Below are 27867 nucleotides of genomic sequence, written 5' to 3'. Positions count from 1 at the left end.
GCACTGTCGCTTAGGTCATATAAATGACAAGCGCTTATCCCAGCTCCATAAGGATGGTTTACTGGACTCATTTGATTTAGAATCATATGAGATATGCGAGTCATGCCTACGAGGCAAGATGACCAAGACTCCCTTTACTGGGCATAGCGAGAGAGCGACTGATTTGTTAGGACTCATACATAGTGATGTATGTGGCCCTTTCAATGTCGCTGCTAGAGACGGTTATAGGTACTTCATCACATTTACTGATGACTTCAGTAGATATGGTTATCTGTACTTGATGACACATAAGTCTGAATCCTTTGAAAAGTTCAAAGAATTCAAGAATGAAGTACAGAACTAGCTTGGCAAGAGTATTAAGATACTTTGATCCAATCGAGGTGGAGAATACCTTAGCCATGAGTTCCGTGACTATCTAGCTGAGTGTGGGATTCTATCTCAACTCACTCCTCCTGGAACACCACAGTGGAATGGTGTATCCGAAAGGAGGAAACGTACCCTATTAGATATGGTACGATCGATGATGAGTCACACAGATCTTTCGACATACCTTTGAGGCTATGCTTTAGACACGGCAGCTTTTATACTCAACCGAGTTCCATCCAAGGCCGTGATAAAGACACCATATAGGTTATGGACTGGGAGAGATGCACAGGTGTCTTTCATGAGCATTTGGGGTTGTGAGGCTTACGTTAGACGTCAAGTCTCAGACAAATTAGGACCCAAATCTGACAAGTGCTACTTTATTGGATATCCCAAGGAAACTAAGGGATATTACTTCTACATTCCCAGTTAGCACAAGATAGTTGTGGCAAAGACTGGAGTCTTTCTAGAAAGGGACTTTGTTTCTAGAAAGACTAGTGGGAGTACATTCGATCTTGAAGAAGTTCAAGATGCGGATCCTAGCACTGAAGCCTCAATGGAAGTCGAACTGGAACCACAAAGTGTTGTGGATGATGTTGTTCCACAAAGAGTTGAGGAACAACAACCAGTTCAAGTAGACATACCTCTTCGTAGGTCTGATAGGGTATGTCGTCAGCCTTTGAGATACTCATTTCTCTTGTCTGACCATGATGACGTTATGCTCATAGATGATAAGCCTACCACCTATCAGGAAGCTGTGATGAGACCAGATTCTGAGAAATGGCTAGAAGCCATGAGATCTGAAATGGAATCCATGTACACCAACCAAGTATGGACTTTGGTTGATCCACCTGAAGGGGTAAAACCCATTGTGTGTAAGTGGGTCTTTAAGAGAAAGACTGACATGGATAGACATATCTATAAGGGGCGCTTGGTAGCTAAAGGTTTCAAGCAGATTCATGGTATTGACTATGATGAAACATTTTCTCCTGTAGCGATGTTTAAGTCCATTCGGATCATGCTTGCTATTGCAGCCTACTATGATTATGAGATATGGCAGATGGATGTCAAAACCACGTTTCTGAATGGAAACCTGCTCGAGGATGTGTACATGACACAACCTGAGGGTTTTTTAGATCCACAGCATACTAGCAGAGTATGCAAGCTGCATAGGTCCATTTATGGACTAAAGCAAGCTTCTCGGAGCTGGAATCTTCGATTCGATGATGCAATCAAACAGTTTGGTTTCATCAAGAATGAAGATGAGCCTTGTGTCTATAAGAAGGTTGTAGGGGATATAGTTGTCTTCCTCATATTGTATGTGGATGACATACTACTCATTGGGAAGGGCATCCCTATGCTTCAGTCTGTCAAGACCTGGCTAAGGAGTTGCTTCTCAATGAAGGACTTAGGTGAGGCATCCCGCATTCTAGGGATACAGATCTATAGAGATAGATCTAAGAGATTGCTTGGCTAAGTCAGAGTACATACATTGACAAGGTACTCCTACGGTTTGCCATGCAGAACTCCAAAAAGGGATTTCTGCCGATGTCACATGGTGTGAGTCTTTTGAAGACTCAAAGTCTCTCTTCTAGAGAGGAGAGAGACCGCATGGATCAGATCCCTTATGCCTCAGCCATAGGATCGATCATGTACGTCATGCTATGTACTCGACCTGATGTCTCGTATGCTTTGAGCATGACGAGCAGATACCAGTCAGATCCAGGTGAAAGTCACTGGATAGCGGTCAAGAATATTCTTAAGTACTTAAGAAGGACTAAAGAATATTTCTTGATATATGGAGGCGATGATGAGCTAGGCGTAAAGGGTTCTGATGATGCTAGCTTTCGGGCACCGGATGACTATAGATCGCGATCGGGGTTCGTATTTTGCATTAATGGTGGTGTTGTCACTGGAAGAGTTTGAAGCGGGATCTGATGGTGATTCTACAACAAAAGTCATTCTTTGCGTCGAGGCGTGAAGGAGGCGTTGGATTCGCAAGTTCATCATCGAACTTGGGGTGGTTCTAGCATCACTGACCCCATTGAGATCTATTGTGACAACAATGAAGTTATAGCAATCGAAGGAACCTCGCTCACACCAATGGACCTTCCATCTCATTCGAGAGATCATCGAGAGAGGAGATGTGAAGATTTGCAGAGTACTTATAGAGGCTAACATCGCAGATCCCTTGACCAAGGCTTTGGAACAGAGGAAGCATGATGGTTACACTAGGTCATTGGGGCTTAGAGCCTACACTGATTGGCACTAGTGCTAGTGGGAGATTGTTAGCTAGAGCCCTAGAACCAATCATTTGATGATTGTATTTTGGACTTGTTATATCATATTCTATATAAATAAAGGCATTTGATTTTTGGTTATTATACTTACTTGTATTGGTGCCAAATAAACTAAGTATAATAACGTCATTGAGTAGACGATTCTCACCTATATCAATCGGTTAGTCGAACCGATAGTGAGATGATATAGGGAACACTACTCATAATCATTCCTAGTCGAGTATTAACATTCAGGGACAATGTTAATGCAATAAGACTAGCATGTAGGTCAACTCGATGACTTGATCTCACAAGTCATGGATATAGAGATATCAAGTTAACACATGGGTATGCATTGGAGAATGTATACTGAATGACCCGCCATGAGAAAGTATCATGGATCGTTATATGAGTGTCATATACTTTCTCATGTGGCTATTAGTATGACTACTAGTCCTTAGACCTGAAGTCACCATGGATCCCTACATAAGGAGTTATGTACTTTGGTTTCGTCAAACGTCACCCGTAACTGGGTGGACTATAAAGGCGATTACTGGGTATGTAACGAATTATGCAGAGGGATGTGAGTGATGTAGATGAGATCTATCCCTCCTATATGACGGGAGAGACATCGATATTCTTGATAGAGTGAGACCACGAAGTGCATGGACATGCCCAAATGAGTCAATATAGGATATTGAGCTCATTTGATTGAGTGAGTCTACTTGGAGTTTAAGATTTAGATTGATTAGAGGATGACACGGTCTATGCCTCACATTGATCAATCTAGATGTCTAGGATAGAAGGACACTTGTCATATTTTGTGAGGAGTCACAATTAGTAGTCACAAGGTGATGTTGGATCTCAACATTCTTGTAACTTGGGTAGTAATGATGTGTTACTAGATACCGCTGATTACTTATGCTCCTAAATGGGTTTAGGGGCATTGCCAACGTTACAAGAACCTATAGGGCCACACACTAAGGGCAATTAGATGGAGATTAGGTTCATTAGATAAACCTAAATGATTACGTTCATATGATGAACCAAATTGGATTGAGAGTAATCCAAAGTAGGCTAATTGAGCTGGACTCAATTTGGTTCATGTGTTAAGTGAGTCTAATTTGGACTTAGACTCATTTAATTAATTTAATTCAATGAATAGAGATTCATTAAATTAAAATTGACTTGAACCAATGGTTATATTAGATCAACCAAGGGAGAGAAGTGGTCAAGTTTGACTTGACTTAAGTAGGAAGATGAAGAGTCAAGTTTTGACTTGACTTTGACTTGACCAATGCCACATCATCAAGGTTTCTTCATTTGGTCAAGTTTGACTTGACCAAATGCTACCTCATGGAGGAGATCAAGAGACTTGACTCTTGATACTCCATGGGGGTTACATGCCTTGAAGTGGCCGGCCACTTTTAGGTGGAATGAAAAAATTGATTTTTCATTCAAGTGGTTGTAACTCCATCTTCTTCTTCCTCTTGAGTTTTCTTCTTGCTCTCCCTCTCCTCCCTACTGATCTCTAAGGTTGCTAGCACATCCTTAGAGATTTTTCTCCATCTCTTGCTTGTGTGGATACTGGTCATCTCTCTAATTGATGTCACAAATAAACTCCCAAATTAATATTATGATCGAAAACCCACAACTACACAAAGAAATGTTTTAGCATAAGGCCCGAGTCGAATTTTCGAGGATTATGCTAGAACGTGCTTGTTTTGGATTAAGAACACACTTTTTGGGTTTTCTAGTTATAAAATAGGGATTTGGTATTCAAAATAAAATCATAGAACTAGAAATGAATTCAAGAACTTAAATTCCCCTACTGCAGAATTAATTCTAAGAACCAAAAGAAACAAAACTTCAACTATTGCTGCACTAATCTATAAAACTGCAAAGATGCAAATTTGTAGAAGTAAGCTTATGCTAAATAAAACTCAACCTGCTGTGATTATTAAAACCTGCACATTCCAGATTCATCTTGATTAAACTAGATCACTAATCTCAAACTACCAGCAATTAAAGAGAAACTAAATCTGCTTAGCTGACCTAATTTACCTAATGTAGAATCAAAATGCAACTTACTTATAAACTAATGAATAGCTTAAACAAAACACAGCAGAACCTATTGTACTAAACAGAACACGAAAACAAGTTGCAGAATTCAAGTTGTCCTAACTACAGAACCAAAACATGCAAGAGCTAAACATCACATCTAATTCATCTCACTACAAATTCTCTACTCTTTAACTCCAACTAAAGTATCAATGGATAAAAGGTTAAAACAGAAATGCTAATTTCAGACAAAGAAGATAGAACTGCAGCAATTCTGCTGCACGAACAGAACTAGACAGCACACAAAAATAGAACTAAGCATATCAGATTCATGTAGAAAATGAAACTACAACTAAATCCAGACTATAAACTATCAGATTCAGAAACAAAGATTTCAGAAACAGGAAAATCTAAACAGAGAAATAACTATAGAAAATCTAAACATCCCTACACCAAATCTTAAACCAAACTTGTCTTCTCCTTGCCGTCACACAAGGAATCTGCAGAGAACACTCCAGCAGAAATCGATCTGGTGTTCTCAAGCTTCAAGACGATTCAGATTTCCTTGCATTAGCTCACAAAATTTCAGGAAGGTCAGTTCTGAAATGGTTCTCTGCTGCGTTTTCTGGAAATGGTGTCGCGAGCTGACGAAGAAAGCTGGGAACGTTGAAATGCTGTCGGAAATGGTTCAGAATCACTGGAGGACCACCGCCAATGATCCTGTGAAGGAATGGAAACTCAGACCAGAAGAACGCCGTTGGTCTGAGCTGAAAATCGCAGCTCGCCGCTACAGTTCGCCGCACGCCAAATCAGCTCGTTGATGAGAACCGATGGTCGGAATCTGATCGTCGGAGGTTGAGGAACTCCACGTCGGTGAGGACAAGCTTGTTCGAAGCTCTGGAAGAAGGGAGGGAGCTGCGTCGCGCCGTCACGAAAACTGGCACGATGAACAGTGCGCGAGCTCACTGTTCACCGTACCAAACTCTGATTTTATACCTAGGGTTTTTTTTCCAATTGAGACCTAAGTTCATGTCCAGCTCATGTGTAACTCGAGTCTGAGTTCACTTGGTCAATTAGGGTTTTGGAGTCCATTTGGTTGAGTGAACCAAGCCTCCACTTGAATCATGAGTCAAATTCACATAATGAGAAATAAGCATGCATTTAAAAGGAAAAATAACATAAAGCTCCTAAAAGACCTTGTTTGAAAAATATGATTAAAATTGGAAATTAAAATGTGCAAATGTGTAAGGAACACCACAAATTAACTCAAAAGTAATGTATCAATTCCTAACTTGTCAAATTCCCCCACACTTATACTTGCACGCCTCGTGCAAGTGAGTCAACTAAAATAACAACTAAGATGGTACCTCCTTCTCCTAACTATTCTTGATCATATCTAAAAGAAAGTAAAAGGAAGTTACAAGTAAGTATCAAGTTTCATAGACTCACGCATTCATGACCTCTATTTTCACCTTGGTTCGATACTTAGTAAATTTCATCCATCATGAATAAAGTGAAAATGATAACATTTCTAATTCTCCCAAGGTAATTTGAGGTGGCTCTCTATTAATCTCAAATCTGGCAAAGGTGGAGGGCACTCAAGCTACTCATAGCAAATCCACTACCATAAGCTTGCTTTTCATCTAATTCAACCTCCATCACAGATATTAAGATGCACATTCATGAAAATTTACAACCATTTGGAAAGAAAAGCAAATTAAAATGTAAAGGTAAGAGTTACTTCTGATCAAGCAAAGAAGAAGACAATTTCAACTTGAGGTGGAAGATATGGCACTAGAATGCTACGTGATGTTCAATTTTTGGCCAAGCATGAAATTCTATTCTTCCAATCCCAATTGCAAGGGACTCTAATCTGCAATAAACCTCAAGGTCTCCATATGTCTTTTCAGACATCAACTTCTTTTCAGCTGGTAGTCACATTAAATTCAGCCATTCCAAAATCTAATACCTCAAGAATTACAGTTTTTGACTCCTTTAGTATTGAATTTCAAACTTTGGACAGTTTTTAGCTCTAATCTCTTAACTCTGAAATGAGGACTCTTCAGCAAAAATTTCAGCATATAAACTTCTGAGATAACTCACTTGACATTAAATTGCAAGGGCCTTTAGTCTCATTCATTCAGATCAAATTTAATCCAGAAATTAGATACAGAAATGAACATCTTAAGAAATACTGGCACAAATCAGCAACTTCCTTATGGACCAACTGTTCTGCATTTAAATCTGCATTAGGATCCATTAGCAGGTTTAAACTTCTTCTATCTTGTCATCCGATTCAACAATTGTTCAGCTACAAGGCTTACCTTATTCTACTAAAATGACACAAAAATTTCAGCTTGGATTTTAGTTTTCCATACTGCATTAATAGCCTGATACCCAAGATGCAAACTCCATTCTACATTGCCGATTTCAGTTTTTTTTTTATGCTGGACTTTGTATCAACCTATCATGTTCAGCCACAAAAATTTTCAATGCTCCTTCATCATGTCTATATAGACCCTTTACAATGCATATCTAAAGACCTTCCATTTTCCAACAGCTCTGGCTCATCACAATTCTCATTCCAAATTGGCACAAAAAAAACTGCCATTTTTTCCTGCAAATCTGCACTACTGATTTTCTGCACTATACTCATTCCTGTCATTTCAGCCATCTTCCTCTTTGTTCAATTTCAGATCTGACATTCATTCTCAGATTGAACATCACTTCTCAACATCACTGTCTTCTCTTATTCTTATCATTTAAACCATTTCAGCTTTTCACTGCTGAAAAATTTCTTGCCATTTCAAACTTTAGTGATTGAAATGAATCTTTATAGAAGCTATTGATGTTAATATCCATTTGTTACTTCGTGTTTCAGCACTTCATCTGAGCTTCTCTCTTACTTGACCTCAATCTGTATTCTTGATACTCCCACAGCTCTCAGCTAAAGAATTTCCCAGTTCTACATTCTTTCCTCACAAAATTCTGAATTCATATTGGTAAACTTGATAACTTCATCTGATGTTACTGCTTCCTCTGTTCAAGCTTCACAATTTATTCCATAAAACTTCACAATCACTTAATCAAACAGTAGCTTGATTTCTGTCTTGTTTCAGCAAGTGACATCAAGTAGGAAGTTACTGCAATTTCTGAATTCCAGCAATGTGACACTTTCAGAATTCTGTCCAGCCATTTGTAAAGAATGGAAAGGGAGTAAACACAAATTGCTGCTAGAAATTCAAGAATTTCAATTCAATTCCAAGGGTTTCAATGCTGATAATGAAAGAGTTGCACACACTTGTTCCCTTTTGATTATGAATTCTGGTTCTGGTATTTTCCTCACTGTTCAAGTTCACTTGCTGCTCCTTTCCTGCAATTTCTCAAAGTAATTGATACTCCATTCAAGTGCTTCATTGATGAAATAATAGTCACCAATTAAATTCTCCATTATAGCCCATTGTGATCAGATTTCAACAGCTACAAATAAATCTCAATTCTGTTGTCCTGACAAAATTTCTGGATTCCTCTTTTCTTATCTTGCAATTGCCATGACAGGTACATACCATTTGTCTCCAGCTTCTTCTTAAATTCCAATTAAACTTCCGTCATTTTGAATCTTGCAATCTTGTTTTTGATACAAAACTGATACAAATTCAGCACTGCACTTCAGAATTCTGTTCTTTAAACTGTCCATGCATCCGAATTCCAATCTATTCACTAACATTAACACTTAACCTCTTCTCTTGCTGCCCTTGCAATGGCACAAAATTTCCACATTTCTCTTCAAAATCTGTCATGCTTGAATTCTGCACTTATTCATTTCTGTCATTCCAGCATCATCCTTCACTGCTTCCTCAAACACAGAATTCCAGCACCTATTCGAACTAAACACCTCCCCCACACTTACTCTTTTGTCCGTCCCGGCCAAAATAAAATCATCACATATCATCCAAGATAACCACATCCAAAGAAATAAAACATGAGAAAAGAATAAAGATATGATGATTTATGACAAGAGAAATAGCAAAAATAGGTGAGAGCAATGTGACAATGGAGTAACCTTCATGAAAATGACTTAATATTGTTCTAGTGGTATTAAATAGATTTAAAGCAAGTTCTAGAGTGAAATAAGCTACAAGTGCATCACTCAAATAGGCTCAAACCTCACTAGGTAAATAAAATTTATCATACCATTTCATCAATCAAGAATCCATCACTAGTATCAACCTCTTGCAATCCTAGAGTTCATTCATGCAATAAAGTCTTTAAACAAGATAATCAAATTTACATCCCTTTTCAAATCCCTTAAAATGATACAAGGAAATGTCAAAAGAAGGAAGTACCATTTATTCCTAAAACAAAGACTATCAAGCTTAAAGAAATGGTAACTATCATGCACCTAAAGTGCAAAACTATAACTATGCAAAAATAAAAACTACTAATGTAACTCAAAATTTATTTATGCAAGAAAATTCTAAATGAAACCAAAATTTTACCTAAACAAATAAGAAAACTACCTACACCTAAAATTTATTAATTTGCAAAGAAACAAAAGATAAAGTGAAACTCCCCTCTAGCTCGGGTAGATAGCATCAACATGTTCCATTTCCTCCACCACCAAGCCCTTAACTCCTTCATGAAACTTTTTAAGCCTTTGTCCATTAACTTTAAAAATCCGGCCAGTAGACTTATCCTGGATCTCAACACTCCATAAAAGAACACATTAGTAACACAATAAGGTCCTTCCCATCTAGATCTCAACTTTCCTTTAATCAATTTGAGACGAGATCGATATAGAAGTACTTTGTCACCAATTTGGAAATCTTTCACCTCAATTTGTTTGTCATGAAATCTCTTGGTCTTTTCTTTATAAATCCATAAGTTCTCAAAGGCTTCCAATCTAATCTCTTCAAGTTCTTGAAGTTGCAACTTTCTTTCTTCTCCAACCGTGTCACTATCAAGGTTGCATGCTTTAACCGCCCAATATGCCCTATGTTCAATCTCCACAGGCAAATGACATGCTTTTCCATACACAATCCTGTAAGGGGACATTCCAATAGGGGTTTTGAAAGCTGTCCTATATGCCCAAAGTGCATCTTCAAGTCTTTTGCTCCAATCTTTTCTATCCGGTCTCACAGTCTTTTCAAGAATTGATTTCACCTCCCTGTTAGACACTTCTGCTTGCCCATTTGTTTGCGGGTGATAGGATGTAGAAACTTTATGTGTAACCCCGTACTTATGTAGCAAAGCCTTCATGTGTCTGTTACAAAAATGAGACCCTTGATCACTAATGATCGCCCTGGGTACTCCAAACCTGTAAAATATGTGAGACCTGACAAAACTAACAACAACAGAAGAGTCATCAGTCCGAGTAGGAATGGCCTCCACCCATTTGGAAACATAATCAACTGCCAATAAAATGTATACAAATCCGAAAGAGACAGGAAATGGACCCATAAAGTCAATACCCCAAACATCAAAAATCTCACAAAATAAAATGAATTGTTGAGGCATTTCATTTCTAAGTCCTATGTTCCCAGTTCGTTGACACCTATCACATGATCTATAAAAAGCATAGGCATCACGAAAAAGAGTAGGCCAATACAAACCACATTCTAATACTTTCCTAACAGTTCTTTGTGGTCCAAAATGTCCTCCACACTCAAAAGAATGACAAAAAGTAAGTACAGACTGAAACTCAGAGTCAGGTATGCATCTCCTAATGATTTGATCACTACAAAATTTCCACAAATAAGGATCATCCCAAACATAGAATTTTGAATCACTTTTTAATTTATCTTTTTGAGCTTTTGAAAATTGTTTGGGATAAACATGTGCAACTAGGAAATTCACTAGATCCGCATACCATGGAGACTCACCCTGCAGCTGTAGAAGCTGCTCATCCCTGAAATCATCATCAATGGCCGAATGGTCCAAGTCTCCTTCAATCCTGCTCAAATGATCTGCAACCAAGTTCTCCTTCCCGCTCCTATCATGTATCTCTATGTCGAATTCTTGAAGCAGAAACATCCATCTGATTAATCTAGGCTTTGCATCAGGCTTCTTAAGGAGATACTTCAAAGCTACATGATCAGAAAAAATAATCACATGAGAACAAAGAAGATATGATCTGAACTTATCTAAAGCAAAAACAATAGAAAGAAGCTCTTTTTCTGTTGTTGTGTAGTTTGCTTGAGCTGAGTCCAAAGTCTTGGAAGCATAGCAAATAACATGGGGTGCTCCATCCACTCTCTGTGCTAGTACAGGTCCCATTGCATAATCTGAAGCGTCACACATCAACTCGAAAGGTAAGGACCAGTCTGGGGGTCTGATAATAGGTGCTGAAGTAAGAGCCTCCTTCAATCTGTCAAAAGCTTCTCTGCACCTCTGATCGAAATCAAATAAAACATCCTTCTGAAGTAGCTGAGACAATGGTAGAGCAATCTTACTGAAGTCTCTAATAAATCTCCTGTAGAATCCTGCATGACCAAGAAAAGCTCGCACCTCCCGCACGCATGCGGGGTAAGATAAAGAAGATATAGCGCTAACTTTAGCAGGATCTACTTCAATGTCTTTCCTAGAGACTATATGACCTAAAACAATGCCATGCTCTACCATAAAGTGACACTTTTCAAAATTTAATACCAAATCCGTGTCGATACATCTACTCAAAACTCGAGACAAGTTTTCCAAACATGCATCAAAAGAAGAGCCATAAACAGAAAAATCATCCATGAATACTTCCATGCAATGCTTTAATAAATCACCAAAAATACTCACCATGCATCGCTGAAAAGTACCTGGAGCATTGCACAGTCCAAATGACATCCTATGATACGCGAATGTACCAAAAGGGCAGCTGAAGGTAGTCTTCTCTTGGTCCTCTGGGTCGATGCAAATATGAAAATAACCAGTGTACCCATCAAGAAAACAATAATGGGATTTACCTGCTAACCTCTCCAACATCTGATCAATAAAAGGAAGTGGATAATGATCCTTTCGGCTTGCTTGGTTCAGCTTTCTATAGTCCACACATACTCTCCAGGAATTCTTCACTCTCGTGGGCACCAGTTCATTCTCTTCATTAGCTACCACTGTCACCCCTGACTTCTTCGGAACCACATGGATGAGACTGACCTATTTACTGTCAGAAATCGGATAAATAATGTCTGCCTGTAAGAGTCTAGTCACCTCCTTCTTTACAACATCCAAAATCAATGGGTTTAGTCGTCTCTGTGGCTGTCTCACTGGCCTCACATCCTCCTCTAAGTGAATCTTATGCATACAAATGGAAGGACTGATCCCAGGAATATCTGCCAGAGTCCATCCAATGGCCTTTTTATGCTGTCTCAGAATCTCTAACAATCGTTCCTCCTGATCCGGTTCCAAATTCTGAGCTATGATGACAGGTAGCTGCTGATTTTCTCCCAAATAGGCATACTTCAAATGCTGAGGCAATGGCTTCAATTCCTCCTGTGTCGGGTCAACTGTAGGCGATCCTAGGGGTAGAGCTTCTCCTAAGCTATCCCCTACGCATAATTCTTCCTGTCTGGGCGATCCTTGGGGTAATGCTTCTCCTAAGCAATCCCCTACGCATTCACTTGAACTACCACTTCCTTCCACCTCTAAAATCTCTTCCAACAAAGAAACAATCTCATTCTCTTGGCCAAAATCAGAAACCTACAAATCTGAATCAATATCTGACAAGAAATCCATGTCATCCAACTCCTCTGAGATATCCACGCTAAGTATAGAATGATCCTCTCTAGGATGTTTCATAGCCTCAAAAATGCTGAATCTAACCACTGTGTCTCCTATCTCCATAGAAAGAGTCCTAGCATGCACATCAATCTTCGTTCTAGCAGTCTTCAAGAATGGACGTCCAAGAATAAGCGGAGCCCTGTTTGCAAGCACATCACCCTCCATGTCTAAGATGTAAAAATCTGCAGGAAAAATTAACTCCCTCACTTTTACCAATACATCTTCTATCACTCCAGCTGGGTGTGCTTGACTTCTATTGGCCAACTGAATCACTACACCTGTAGGCTGCAAAGGCCCAATTCTTAATGACTGAAAAACTGATTTAGGCATCACATTAATAGAAGCTCCAAGATCTAACATCGCATCCTCAAAAATACAATCTCCTATAACACAAGGCACGGTGAAAACTCCTGGATCTTCACACTTCTGAGGAACTGGCTGAAGTAATGCTGAAACATTCTTTCCCATACTTATCAATTCATTCCCCTTTAATTTCTTTTTGTGCACACAAAGATCCTTGAGGAATTTGGCATATTTTGGAATTTGTTTGATCATGGTAAGCAAAGACACATTCACTTCAACCTTGCTGAATAATTTCACCAATTCTTGATATTCCCTAGCCTTTTCTTCCTCCATTTCTTTTCTTGGTTGTATACTTCTTTGAGGGAAAGGTAATGGAGTGGAATGCTCTGCTTCTTGCTGGTTAAAAGTTCTGTCCAGATTCTGCCTAGAATTTCCCAGGTTCTGTGCTGAATTTTGAGCTGCTGTTGGAGTAAATTCCAAGCCGAAATCTGCTCCATCAATTTGATCATAATCTGAAACTTCCGGTTGATTGAAATGTTGCTGATCAGCTCCAGTAATCCCATGCTGTGCAGTATCTGGCTGCTCTGAAGTGGCTGGAAAATTCTGGAAATTCTGTGAACTCGAAGCTGCAAATGGTTTGGAAAAATTTTGCTGCGCTTCTACCGGACAATTCTGTTTTGGATCTGAAATTTGTTTACCACTTCGCAGAGTTAATGCACTCACATTTCCCTTAGGATTTGGAGTGGGTTGTGAAGGTAATTGTCCAGATCCTTGATTTTGCATTTGATTGATGTTGCTAGCAAGTTGCCCAATCTGTCTTTCAATGTTTTGCAGCGTTGTATCAGTTCTTTGCTGGTGTTGCTGCTGTTGCATCATTTGCTGCATCAAATCTTCAATTTTTGAGTTGCTAAAGTTGTGCTGAGGTTGCATTGATCTAGGACTTGTAGAAGATGGAAGTGCAAGCTGAAATTGATGCTGATTCGCACTGCTTGGCTGCTGGAAATTCTGCACAGGTTGCTGAATTTGCTGGAAATGGTTTTGCTGATTCTGTGCATTCTGAAATTGTGGCTGAAATGCAACATTCGAATGCTGAAAATTCTGGAATGGTTGAAATTGCTGATTTTGGTTGAAGTTTTGCTGAAATTGTGTCTGCTGGAAGTGCTGATTTTGCTGAGAATGAACTGCTGGATGGTTTTGGAAATAATGTTGATTCTGCTGATGCTGAAATGATGGCTGACCAATCTGATTTTGTGTTGGCTGCTGATAAAATGTGTTCCCATACCTCAAATTAGGATGATCCCTCCATCCCGGATTATAAGTTGAAGAGTTGGGATCATACTTGTGTTGCTGAAATTGAGGTCTTGAAATGGCTGCAACAGATTCATCTTGATATAAATTAGGACAATGATCCGAAGAATGATCTTGGCTTGAACAAATTCCACACAACTTCATCATTGATAAAGGAAAATTTGAAACATGACTCGAATTTTGCAACGCCATTTGCTTCACTAGAGAGGTCAATTCTTGCAAATTGTTTCTGATTTCTTGTTGCTCATTCGAAACCAAATGAGTTTCATTAACCACTCTAGTCCCAAGAGCTCTACTCCCAAATTGCTGTGAATTTTCTGCCATATTTGAAATTAACTCTCTTGCTTGATTTGGAGTCTTATTCACCAAGGCTCCTCCAGCTGCTGCATCTATCATGCTCCTATCCATAGGAAGTAGACCCCCATAAAAATATTGAACAAGAAGCTGGTCACTAATTTGATGTTGTAGACAACTCGAACACAGCTTCTTGAATCTCTCCCAATAATCATAAAGAGTCTCTCCCACTACTTGTTGAATACCACAAATGCTCTTCCTGATAGTTGCAGTCCTAGAAGCTGGGAAAAATTTCTCCAAAAATGCTTTCTTCATATCAATCCAACTAGTAATGTATCCAGCTGGAAGGCAATATAACCAGTCTTTAGCTGCTCCCGTCAAAGAGAATGGAAAAGCCCTCAACTTAATGTCTTCTTCTGATATCCCTTGTGGCTTCATGGTGGAACAAACCACATGGAACTCATGTAGATGGCGGTTGGGATCCTCTCCTGATAAGCCTTGAAATTTGGGAAGCAGATGAATAAGTCCTGATCTGAGTTCAAAATCTCCTGCCAAATCTGGATAAGTGATGCATGAGTACTTATAAGCCACATCTGGTGCTGCAAGCTCTTTCATAGTTCGATCCCCTTCTGTTATCTGATTATCCATCTCTGAAATTCTGCTCTCACAAGTTGCTGCTGACCTAGCTTGTCTCCTTAAAGCCCAAAAGGTTCTCTCAATCTCCGGGTCAAGTTCAAGCAATGTTGCAAAGGAAGACCTAGTCATGCAAGCCAATAAACAATCAAAATTCAGTAGATATTCAATAAAATCAGAAAAAATCAGCAAACTAAAGCTGAGAAAATTATTCACAATCCAAAACAAATAAACAATTCTAGCAAAGTTTAAAAGTAGTCCCCGGCAACGGCGCCAAAATTTAGTCAGCGAAGTCTGTCACACCCGCTAATCAAATTAATAATGTATATTTCACTGAACCCCTTAATTTCACAATAATGTTGTAGTAACGAGCCCAGGATCGATCTCTCGAGGAACAAATGGTAGGATGTAATTTTAGGATTGTCTTTTATTCCTATTTTTGGGGTTTTCGACATAAAAATGGAATTGGGGGGTTTAAAGCTTTAAATCTAAATCTAACAAATGAAAGCACAGCATTTAAGAAATTAATCTAATGCATAAATGAAACTTACTTGTGTGCCAACAATCAAACCCAAACGCATTGTCACTCTACGTTGTGATTAAATTATTAACACACACTTAAACTAAGAATAAAATAGCAAGACTCAATTAAATCTAATCTTAAGCATAAAATAAAACCCTAGCTTAAATTTAACAACCTAACAATTAACCAAGCATCCAATAAGACTTAAACTAAGTAATAAAATACTAAATTACTTGCTAAAACAGAACAATCATCAAAAGGATCTGTTCTAAGATAATAAAAACAGTAACAAAATGAAATAAACCCTAACCAATCCAACTCACAACAAATCTCACCAAACTTCACACTCTTGCCGTCACACAAGAGTGCCAAAGTCGAGACCACCCAACTTTGGACCTCAGCGGAGCATCTCTACAGCGTATCAGTTCCAGGATTGCTCAAGAACGCCGACAGACCACCCCCGGCGAGCTAAGAACATCCCAAAACCCAAGAAAATGCCGAAAATCTGGAAATCTGACTTTGGATCTGATGGAAGGCTGTGGAACGCGGATGAACGTCGAGTGAAGCTCAGGAACACCGGAAGACCACCTCCGAATGTTGCTAATGGGAATCGGAGCTTGGATTTGGAGGACCACCACCAAATCGAGCTGGAAAAGGAAGATGCCGCGAGCCAAATTCCACCGGAGAGAACACTCTCCGATGGCTCCAGATGATCGGGATGTCGCCACCGAGATTGAAGCTTGAGAGATCGATTGGAGAAGAGAAAGGGGCCGAAATCCGGAGAAAACCGCACCGGGACGAAGCTACTGTGCGTGGAGGAATCGACGAAGATGAATGCTACTGTAGCTTCTCAGATTTAAATCAGATCTGGATCTGAACGGATGGCTGAGATGATTCCGGGCTAAATCAACGGTGAAAAGTCATCCAAAATCTGATCCGAAGGTACTGATCTTGATCTAGGGTCTGGATCTACCCTTCCGTAGGTCAGATCGATCAGATCATCACTGGATGTCCCAGATCGGTCCAGTCTTCATTGAACGGCCCAGATTAATTCAGCTTGATCAATGGCTAGATGAACTCAGATCTGGATCAAAACTTCTGGATCTTCATCAATGGCTCAGATTTGCTCCCCATTAGGTTGGATCGGCCAGATCTTCAACAGATGGTTCAGATCTCTCCTATTCTTGATGAACGGCCCAAATCAACCCAAAGCTTGATCTTCTCGTTTGAACTCCGATTTGAGCCCAATTTCGGTCCAAATAGATCCAAATTCAAGATCCTTTGATGCCTACAAAATAAGAATCAAATATTAGCATCAAATAATACCAAAAATAATATAATTTGTAATTAAATCCAAAAATACACATTATGCACAAAATGTGATGTAACCATGATTTAAACTATGAAATCAACATCAAACCATGCATATATGAATCAAAATAATGCAGTAAAATCATGGTTATTAGATACACATAGAGAAGTGTCTACTTTGACACTTTCGAGATCCGGCGAACCGAGGACAAGCGGGATTGCGAAGGGCTTCGCATCAAAGGTATAAATCTTTCTTCATGTAGGTCTAGGAGTAGATCTAAGTAGAAACTCGTACTCGTATTTAAATTTTGAAATCTATCCTTCACACGAGATCCAGTGGCATGGGTGATTCGGGGTTTCCGCGACACGAAAACGCGGTTTTCGCGGCCCAAAAAACTCAACAGAGACTTATTTAACCGGTGAAAGTGACATATTATAAGGGTTGCTTTTATTGTTAACTTGTTCCCCTAATTTGTATTGACCTAGAAATTACAATCAAACACTCACGATTATCGTTTCTTCCCTAATTATTCATCGATGTAAGGAGGTAGTGTCTTCATATTGCTTTTGTTATTCTTTCTCCTCTCTACTTCCATTTCATCTTTCAACAAGTCTCCCCTCCCCTCCCCTCCCCTCCCACAATTTTTTCTTTGTTATTTTAATTTTAGCTTATCAGTTATTTGTCACAAAAATAACTATGCAATTATAGCTAGATCAAAAACCCTCCTTTGGTTTGTGCTCATGGAGGTGACTCAACAAGGGTCTTCCCTAACATGGTACCTACCCTGTCATAAAAGTAAATCAGAGACTAAAAAAAGACTCCATTTGCTTCAACTTTCTTTAGTACAGATTGATGCATTTCATATTGCTTTAACTTCTCGAGTAAATTGTGTCAAGTGAATGTGTCCCATTCTTTAGATGGGCTCTTGTTTGCTCTTCACGGTAGGTATGGTATACCTCAACTTTTATATCGTCACTCTAATTTTCTGTATTGCATTAAACAAACTATGACATATTGCCTCCTAAAATTCTATAACATAGAAAATGGAAGGTTTTAGACAATTACATTTCTAAACTTCATTTCTTAAAATTATGTAAAATCTAAACTTCATTCACCCAATTCACGGAGCTATTTGACATAAAACTAAATTATCATTTTGTATTTGAATGAAATTGAATTTGCAAATGATTCTAGTCATGCTCATTGATATAAAGGCTAATGTAATTTTGTTATTTTCTTTTCCAAGCAAAGTGATAAAGAGCTAGTGAAGAACTCAAGCTTTTATACATTATAGAGTATTTTATTCTTCGTGAATTAGATTTGTTGATATCACACTCACTCTCCCTTTATTTAATGGCTCAACATAATAAATCTTGCTTGGATAATACTCCAAATTATGGTAAGATATACATATATGAAGTACTCACTGTTTTCCTCATTTACTATGTCATAATTTTAATTAATTTATGACATAAGCAGAGGTCATATTGATAGACATCAAGAAATTTGCACTCAACCATTTTGATATCACAGAATTTGCTAAAATCTTCATCTTTGTTAGTCCCCACTAGCCTTTGTAGAAAAGAAATCCTAAGCAGAGGTCTTGGGAATGATTGAGCTTGTGGTTGTGGTTCAACTTGCTTTTCTATTGATGGTGTAATCAACCGTTGAGGGAAAGGTACTTGTGGCCTTTGGACACTTTCTGGAATAATGGAACTGAGTTTTTGTGGTATTTTACTGTTCTTCTTCTCAATTATATACAAGTCTTTCTCTAGAAGTTTTTTATGATTCTTACCACTTCCCAACTTAATATTATTACAATGTTCACTAAACTTTGTTTGGGTTGGAGGGAAGTCATGTTTGAACCATTTTGAAATTATGCTATCAATCTTTGCTTCCAACTGTTCGAACCCCTTATTCTGTGGCTTGTGATTTTCAAAACTCTTGGATGGTTAAACTATATTTTGTTTGGCAGACTCTTTTACCTTCATGGCTTGCACCTTCGGGGGAAATTCCATCCAACTTCTATTTGACCATTCATGAAGGTTCACTGTTACTTGATCAATTAATGTATATGCTTCATCCACACTTTTGTTCATAAAAAAGCCTCCAGTTGATGAATCCAATAAAAATTTATCTGAGAAAGAAATTCCCATGTAGAATATATGCAATTGCAACCACCTTTCTAAACCATGATGAGGGCACTGCCTTAGTAAATTTTTGAATCTCCCCCATGCTTCAAATAGAGATTCTCCATCTGTTTGAGCAAAACTTGTAATGCACTTCCTCATAAACATTATTCTGCTTGGAGGGAAAAAATGATTTAGAAATTTTTGCTCTAATTGCTCCCAATTTGTGATGCTTTGAGGACGGAGAGAATAAAACCAAGTACTTGCCCTGTCCTTGCTACTAAAAGGAAATGTCATCAACCGAATGACATCCACTGAGACACCCTCATAGTTCATCGTATCATAAAGCTCCAAGAATGTCTTAAGGTGCAGATATGGGCTTTCCGATACCTCCCCTCCAAATTTATGACCTTGTATCATAGTAATTATTTGTGGATCTAGTTGGAAACTCTTTGCTTCAATATGAGGTTGCACAATCGGAGATAAAAATCTTGCAGAAATGGGTGCAAAGAATTCTCTTAAGGATCTACTTCACATATTAGTGCTTATAGCATCTAAAAAAATTATAAGAAAACATAGAAATATAAAATTAAAGACAAGAAGGAAAATGCAGTAATGAAAGATAAAGAATAAAGAATATAAGAATTTAAGAATTACAGAATTATCTAGACAAACTCTAATGTAAACTAATTAGATTCAAACACTCAATCCCCGGCAACGGCGTCAAAAATTTAATGTGATAAACTGCAAGCACGTAGTTATCGTCAAGTAATAAAATGTACAAGTCAATTCCACGAAGATTGAGGATTAAATACTAATTGATTTTGCACTCTAAATTTAGCTAGACAACAATCGATAAACGAGTATTTTGGATTTTTAACTAAGACGCGAAAATAAAAGTAAAGAAAGATAACTAAGGAAGTCCTGTGTTAAGAAAATATTCAAGGTCGAAGGATTCATTGTAATGATGGATGTTGTGCTATGAATTAGCCCATTCCTAGTTCTCTGTTTGTACGTTTATAGGACAGTCTAAACATTTACTAAATTCTACCCCACGACGGTGTATCGGAATACTTCCCTTGCCAGTAACCAAGTATGTCATTAACTGAAAAAGTAACTTAGAGAATCCGGATTTTTGTATATTACCTCCTGTCACAAAGTCTCCTCTAGGTATACTTCTTTAGATTACGTATGATTATGGGAAGCCCATTAGATCAAGTGATAGACTTATCCAGACATAAAATTACCCTTCCTTAGGAAGTTACATTCCATATAGAAAGATAGTTACCTTAAATACTCAACTTCAAACAAGTATCATAAAGTCATACTGACCTATATCGGAACGTTCACTCAAAAGAGACGACAATTATGCATCTGATCAACGAAAATTCAGGTTCACACACAGTCCCAATATAGACACACAACAATGTATCTAACTTAGAAATAAGATCTACGCATACAGAAATACAATCTAGATATATAAATTCATGCTCATAAGGAAAAGCCTACTAGCTAACATTTCATCGAATAGAACAAGTGTCATATAAGCTTCGTCAAATAAGGAAGTTAGCAATTCAATAGAGTTTACAACATTCCACACATTACAATTACCTTCTACATGGTAGAACAATAAGAATCTACTCCATAATGGGAATATCTACAATCCAAGAGCACTAATATATAGAATTTCAAGAACCCTAAAGAAAGGGGAAAAAAACTTATCCTTGAAGTCGAGTGAAGCCCCTGGATGAAGATCTTGGAGTGTCAATGAGGATGGAGTAGCAGGACGACCTCGGATCACCCTGATGATGCCTCTGAGTGTAAGGATCTGACCTAGACAGTCCCCTCTCGCCTTCCAAACTTCCTCCCTTGTGGTGGAGATGAATTGCCCCTCTTATAGAGGTGAGGCACAGGGTGGTTGTGCCTTTAGGCATGACTAACCCATTCCTTGGGTGTCTGGTTGTGCCATCTAACCAGAGCCAACTTGGCTCTGGTTCTGGGCCCCTGGAAGTACCATATGGCACGGCTAAAGCAGAGTTTACTCTGCTTTTTCATTCTTGGTCGTGCTATTTAGCACGACCGTACTTTCGAATCTTCATTCTGGATGTATGGTCGTGCCTCAAGACACAGCTAGGTCCAATTCTGCTCTGGAAGTTAGCACGAGCAAGCTCATGGTCGTGCCTTTTTGGCATGGCCAGTTCTTCAAAATTGAGGATTTTCTAACTTTTGGAGGAATGACCGTGCCTCAAGGCATGACCAAACCCAACTCTGCTCTGGAAGTAGGCACGACCTCCCCATTTCTTACGTTGTTTCTTCTTCCTAGTCGTGTCGAATTCATTTGCTTCCTTGGTCGTGCCATTGGGCACAGCTACCTTTTGGAACTTGACTTGGGCATTCCACTCTTTCTCTTTCCTTACCACAAGGAAGAGATCTTCTTCAAGTGATCTTCTTTTGTATCCTTAAATCTTTTCCCGCTCCAAACTGCTCCTAAAAATGAAAACAAACACCGAGCAGATATCTGGATGAAAAGTAGTAATTGTCCTGAAATGAGATAAAAAAGGGTACAAAAGTATACATCATAATCAAATGAATATAGAAAAATGTACGTTAAACGATATAAAATAATATATATAATCTATGCACATCGTTACATTACTGGAAATAGTGGAGGCAGTCTATAGTTCTTCTCCCACATGATCTTTCAAAGCTTTATTTACCCTCTCCAGATCCATAACCAATTGGCCTAAGTGTAATCCTGAAGCATAGAACTGGATAGTATAACTAAAGAGTTATAGTTCATAAAAGTTATTTAAGAAAACTTAGTCATAAATTTACTGCAGTAGCATTTCGGGTGTGTTCTTTAGCACACTTTGAAATTATAGTTCTTTGCGTTTATTTGTGTGCTTGCACCCATGACTCAGCTAATGCTCAACTAAGTATCCCATAAGGTAAGGGAGAAGTAGTGTCCACTCCTTGTTGGGATGGTAACCCAAGGGATTGCTTGAAAAGACATGAAGAGCTAGTTGAAGGTGCAAGCCCTGAAGGAAGAGAAAGAGGGAGCTCGGGCGATTGTGAATGAACAAGAGTTGGTGAGACGGGTAAAGATGTTGATGTTTGACCAGATGGCCCAAGACTTTGTTCGGGTATTGATCCTTCAGACCGTCGACCGGCCAATTGCCTATTGGGAGTTCACTTGGAGCGCGGAATAATCGAAGGAATGATTAAGGTTAGTGTTGAAATTGGCTGAGTAGATGTAGGAGTTGGCATTATCTCGATGGGCCTGATAATTGAAGGGATCACACGAGACATAAGTATAAGAACGTCTAGCTGCATCATAGAAAGTGTAAGACGAGAATAATGTTGGGAATTTCGGGCCGCAAAAACTATTTTTTCACGTTGCGAAAACCCCGATTCTCATGCCACCGGATCCGTGTGAAGTAAAATTTTCGAAAAAAATTATGAGTACGAGTTTCTTAAACTAGTTCTAAACTAGATCTACAAGGAGAAGGAATTTACCCTCGATGCGATGCCCTTCGCAATCCCGCTCGTCCAACCGTTCACCGGATCTCGAGATAGTCAAGTGTATGATCCTCTAGAAGTATCCACATGAACAAACTAGGTGGAGAAGACCAAACAAAAATGTGCTAGCACCTTAGATGGTTCGGCCAAGGAGGAGGAGAGGGAGAGCAAGAAAGAAGATGAGTTGAATAATCCTTGAATTGCATTCACTTGCAATTCAAATGTGGCCGGCCACAATTGTAACCCCCATTCCATTTAATGTGGCCGACCATTAAAGAGGGGATTTGTAACCTCCATGAGGTGGCACACACATGTGCTAACTATGATAATGTGGCACATCATCATTAGTCCTCCTAATGTCAACTCACAAATGAGGTGGTAAATGGTCAAGTCAAACTTGACCTTTCATCTTCCTTTTCAAGTCAAGTCAAACTTGACCAAATCTCTCTCATGGTTGATCTAATCTAACCATTTGATTCAAACCAACTTTATATAATGAATCTAATTCATTTAATTAAATTGATTCAATGAGTCATAATCTGAATTAGACTCATTGAACACATGAATCAACTTGAGCCCAACTCAATTAGCCCAATTAGGATTACTCTTAATCCAATTTGATTCATCACATGAATCTAATCCTCTTGGTTCATCATATGAACCTAATCTCCTTCTAATTGTCCTTTGTGTGTGACCCTATAGGTTCTTATAACGTTGGCAATGCTCCTAAACTCATTTAGAAGCATAAGTAATGAGCGGTATCTAGCAACACATCATTATTACCCAAGTTATAAGAATGTTGAGATCCGACATCACCTTGTGACTGCTAATTGTGACTCCTCACAATATATGACATTGTCCTTCTATCCTAGACATCTAGATTGATCAATGTGAGGCATAGACCGTGTCATCCTCTAATCAATCTAAATCTTGAATCCCAAGTAGATTCACTCGATCAAATGAGCTCAATATCTCATATTAACTCATTTGGGCATGGTCATGCACTTCGTGGTCTTACTCTATCAAGAATATCAATGTCACTCCCGTCATATAGGAGGGATAGATCCCATCTACATCACTCACATCCCTCTGCATAATTTGTTACATACCCAGTAATCACCTTTATAGTCCACCCAGTTACGGGTGACGTTTGATGAAGCCAAAGTACATAACTCCTTATGTAGGAATCCATGGTGATTTCAGGTCCAAGGACTAATATTCATACTAATAGCCACATGAGAAATTATATGACACTCATATAACGATACATGATACTTTCTCATGGCGGGTCATTCAGTATACATTCTCCAATGCATACCCATGTGTCAACTTGATATCTCTATATCCATGACTTGTGAGATCAAGTCATTGAGTTGACCTACATGCTAGTTTTATTGCATTAACATTGTCCCTGAATGTAAATACTCGACTAGGAATGATTAAGAGTAGTATTCCCTATATCATCTCACTATCGATTCAACCAATCGATTGATATAGGTAAGAACCTTCTACTCAAGCACGCTATTATACTTAGTTTATTTGGCACAAATACAAGTAAGCATAATAACCAAAAAACAAAATGCCTTTATATATAAGAATATGATACAATGAGTCCATACAACAATCATCAAATGATTGGCTCTAGGGCTCTAACTAACAATCTCCCACTAGCACTAGTGTCAATCAGCATAGGCTCTAAGGCCTAATGATCTAGTGTGGCCATCATGCTTTCTCTGTGCCAAAGTCTTGGTCAAGGGATCTGCGATGTTAGCCTCTGTAGGTACTCTGCAAATCTTCACATCTCCTCTATCGATGATCTCTCGAATGAGATGGAAGCATCGTAGTATGTGTTTGGTCCGCTGGTGTGAGCGAGGTTCCTTAGTCTATGCTATAGCTCCATTGTTGTCACAATAGAGCTCAATAGGGTCAGCGATACTAGGAACCACCCCAAGTTCAGTGATAAACTTGCGAATCCAAACTGCCTCCTTTGCAGCTTCTAATGCAGCAATATACTCGGCCTTTGTTGTAGAATCAGTGACTGTGTCCTTCTTCGAACTCTTCCAGCTCACAGCACCATCATTTATGCAAAACACGAACCCCGACTGTGATCGATAATCATCCTGGTCGGTCTGGAAGCTGGCATCACTGTAACCCTTTACAGCTAGCTCGTCTCGCTTCCATATATCAAGAAATATTCTTTAGTCCTTCTTAAATACTTAAGAATATTCTTGACTGCTATCCAGTGACTTTCACCTGGATCTGACTGGTATCTGCTCGTCATGCTCAATGCATACGAGACATCAAGACGAGTACATGGCATGACGTACATGATAGATCCTATGGCTGAGGCATAAGGGATCTGATCCATGCGGTCCCTCTCCTATCTAGAAGAGGGACCTTGAGTCTTCGAAAGACTCACACCATGTGACATCGGCAGAAATCCCTTCTTGGAGTTCTGCATGACAAACCGTAGAAGTACCTTGTCAATATATGTACTCTGACTTAGGCCAAGCAACATTTTAGATCTATCTCTATAGATCTGTATGCCTAGAATGTGGGATGATTCACCTAAGTCCTACATTGAGAAACAAGTCCCTAGCCAAGTCTTGACAGACTGTAACAAAGGGATGCCCTTCCCAATAAGAAGTATGTCATCCACATACAAAATGAGGAAGACAACTATGTTCCCTACAACCTTCTTGTAGACACAAGGCTCATCTTCATTCTTGATGAAACCAAACTGTTTGATTGCATCTTCGAATCGAAGATTCCAGCTCCGAGAAGCTTGCTTCAGTCCATAAATGGACCTATGCAGCTTGCATACTTTGCTAGTATGCTGTGGATCTACAAAACCCTCAGGTTGTGTCATGTATACATCCTCTAGCATGTTTCCATTCAGAAACGCGGTTTTGACATCCATCTGCCATATCTCATAGTCATGGTATGCTGCAATAGCAAGCATGATCTGAATGGACTTAAACATCGCTACTGGAGAAAAGGTTTCATCATAGTCAATACCATGAATCTACTTGAAACCTTTAGCTACCAAGCGACCCTTATAGATAAGTCCATCCATGTCAGTCTTTCTCTTAAAGACCCACTTACACCCAATGGGTTTTACCCATTCAGGTGGATCAACCAAAGTCCATACTTGGTTGGTGTACATGGATTCCATTTCGGATCTCATGGCCTCTAGCCATTTCTCGGAATCTGGTCTCATCACAGCTTCCTGATAGGTGGTAGGCTCATCCTCTATGAGCACAACGTCATCATGGTTAGACAAGAGAAATGAGTATCTCTCAGGCTAACGACGTACCCTATCAGACCTGCGAAGAGGTATGTCTACTTGAACTAGTTGTTGTTCCTCAACTCTTTGTGGAATAACATCATCCACAACACTTTGTGGTTCCATTTCAACTTCCATCGAGGATTCAGTGCTATGGTCCGCATCTTAAACTTCTTCAAGATTGAACGTACTCCCACTAATCTTTCTAGAAACAAAGTCTCTTTCTAGAAAGACCCCAGTTTTTGCCACAACTATCTTGTGCTGACTGGGAATGTAGAAGTAATATCCCTTAGTTTCCTTGGGATATTCAATGAAATAGCACTTATCAGATTTGGGTCCCAGTTTGTCTGAGACTTGACGTCTAACGTAAGCCTCACAACCCCAAATCCTCATAAAAGACACCTGGGCATCTCTCCCAGTCCATATCCTATATGGTGTCTTTATCACGGCCTTGGATTGAACTCGGTTGAGTATAAAAGCTGTCGGGTCTAGAGCATAGCCCCAAAGAAATGTAGGAAGATCTGTGTGACTCATCATAGACCGTACCATATCTAATAGGGTACGGTTCCTCCTTTCGGATACACCATTCCACTATGGTGTTCCAAGAGGAGTGAGTTAGGATAGAATCCCACACTCAGCTAGATAGTCACGAAACTCATGGCTAAGGTATTCTCCTCCTCGATCTGATCGAAGTATCTTAATACTCTTGCCAAACTGGTTCTGTACTTCATTCTTGAATTCTTTGAACTTTTCTAAGGATTTAGACTTATGTGTCATCAAATACACATAACCATATCTACTGAAGTCATCAGTAAATGTGATGAAGTACCTATAACCGCCTCTAGCAGCGACATTGAAAGGGCCACATACATCACTATGTATAAGTCCTAACAAATCAGTCGCTCTTTCGCTGTGCCCACTAAAGGGAGTCTTGGTCATTTTGCCTAATAGACATGACTCGCACGTCTCATAAGATTCAAAATCAAATGAGTCTAGCAATCCATCCTTATGGAGCTGGGATAAGCGCTTGTCATTTATATGACCAAAGCGACAGTGCCAGAGATAGGTTTGGTTCATGTCATTTGACTTGAACCTCTTGGTATTTATGTTATAGATAGGACTTTCATGGTCTAGAATGTAGAGTCTGTTTATCAGAGGTGCACTACAATAGAACATATCTTTTAAATAAACAGAACAACATTTGTCCTTTATTATAAAAGAGAAACCTTTCTTGTCCAAACAAGAAACTGAAATTATGTTCTTAGTTAAAGCAAGCACATAACAACATTCATTTAATTCTAATACAAGCACAAAGGGCAGAGATAGATGATAAGTTCCTACAGCAACAACAGCAATCCGTGCTCCATTGCCTACTCGTAGGTCCACCTCGCCCTTCGTCAATGCCCTGCTATTTCTCAGCGCCTGCACATTAGTACAAATGTGAGAAGCACATCCGGTATCTAATACCCATGATGAAGAAATAGATAGATTGACTTCTATAACATATATACTTGAAATGGAAGTCTCACTTCGCTTCTTCTTAAGATCTTCCAGGTACACCTTGCAGTTCCTCTTCCAGTGCCCGTTCTGACCGCAGTGGAAGCAGGTAGCATCCTTGGCGACCCCTCCTTTAGGCTTCAGTGCCTTGCCTTTGCCCTTGGCTTGGGACTTTCCTTTGCCTTTGGTTTTGCCCTTGCCCTTGTGTTTCTGAACCATCAGAACAGAGTGGGGCTTTGCCTTCTTAAGGTTTAGCTCAGCAGTTCTTAACATGCTAAGCAGCTCAGGCAGTGGCTTGTCAATTTCATTCATATTGTAGTTTAGAACAAACTGACTATAGCTATCCGGCAAGGATTGCAAGATCAGGTCAGTGGTCAGCTCTTGGCAAAGCGGGAATCCCAACCTCTGTAGGTTTTCTATGTACCCAATCATTTTGAGTACATATGAGCCTACGGGAGCCCCATCTGACATCTTGCACTGAAATAGTGCCCTTGAGATCTCAAATCTCTCATGCCGCGCTTGTCCTTGATATAGTTGATGAAGATGTTCAACCATATCATAAGCACCCATTAACTCATGTTGCTTCTGAAGCTCAG

At 39.2% G+C, this 27867-nt stretch overlaps 1 protein-coding gene and 1 non-coding gene across 2 annotated transcripts; one reads left to right on the top strand and one right to left on the bottom strand.

Moving 5' to 3' along the window:
* Positions 1-12371: 12371 nt before the first annotated feature.
* Positions 12372-15255, bottom strand: LOC121972410. The gene has a single exon (XM_042524082.1). It carries the CDS (start codon positions 15135-15137, stop codon positions 12387-12389), a length of 2751 nt encoding a protein of 916 aa, XP_042380016.1. The 5' UTR covers positions 15138-15255; the 3' UTR covers positions 12372-12386.
* Positions 15256-19027: 3772 nt separating this feature from the next.
* On the top strand, positions 19028-19134 carry LOC121973920. The gene has a single exon (XR_006109825.1). It is a non-coding gene; the product is annotated as a small nucleolar RNA R71 (small nucleolar RNA).
* Positions 19135-27867: the final 8733 nt, after the last annotated feature.

This window comes from Zingiber officinale, chromosome 4A (genome assembly GCF_018446385.1).
Source record: "Zingiber officinale cultivar Zhangliang chromosome 4A, Zo_v1.1, whole genome shotgun sequence".
Taxonomy (NCBI): Eukaryota; Viridiplantae; Streptophyta; class Magnoliopsida; order Zingiberales; family Zingiberaceae; genus Zingiber; species Zingiber officinale.
The sequence above is the reverse complement of the archived record's forward strand: the minus strand, read 5'-3'. Positions and strand labels throughout refer to the sequence as shown.

What these genes read in the sequence shown, in the direction of transcription:
- LOC121972410 (XM_042524082.1), bottom strand. Translation starts at nt 15,137, where the DNA reads ATGACTAGGTCTTCCTTTGCAACATTGCTTGAACTTGACCCGGAGATT.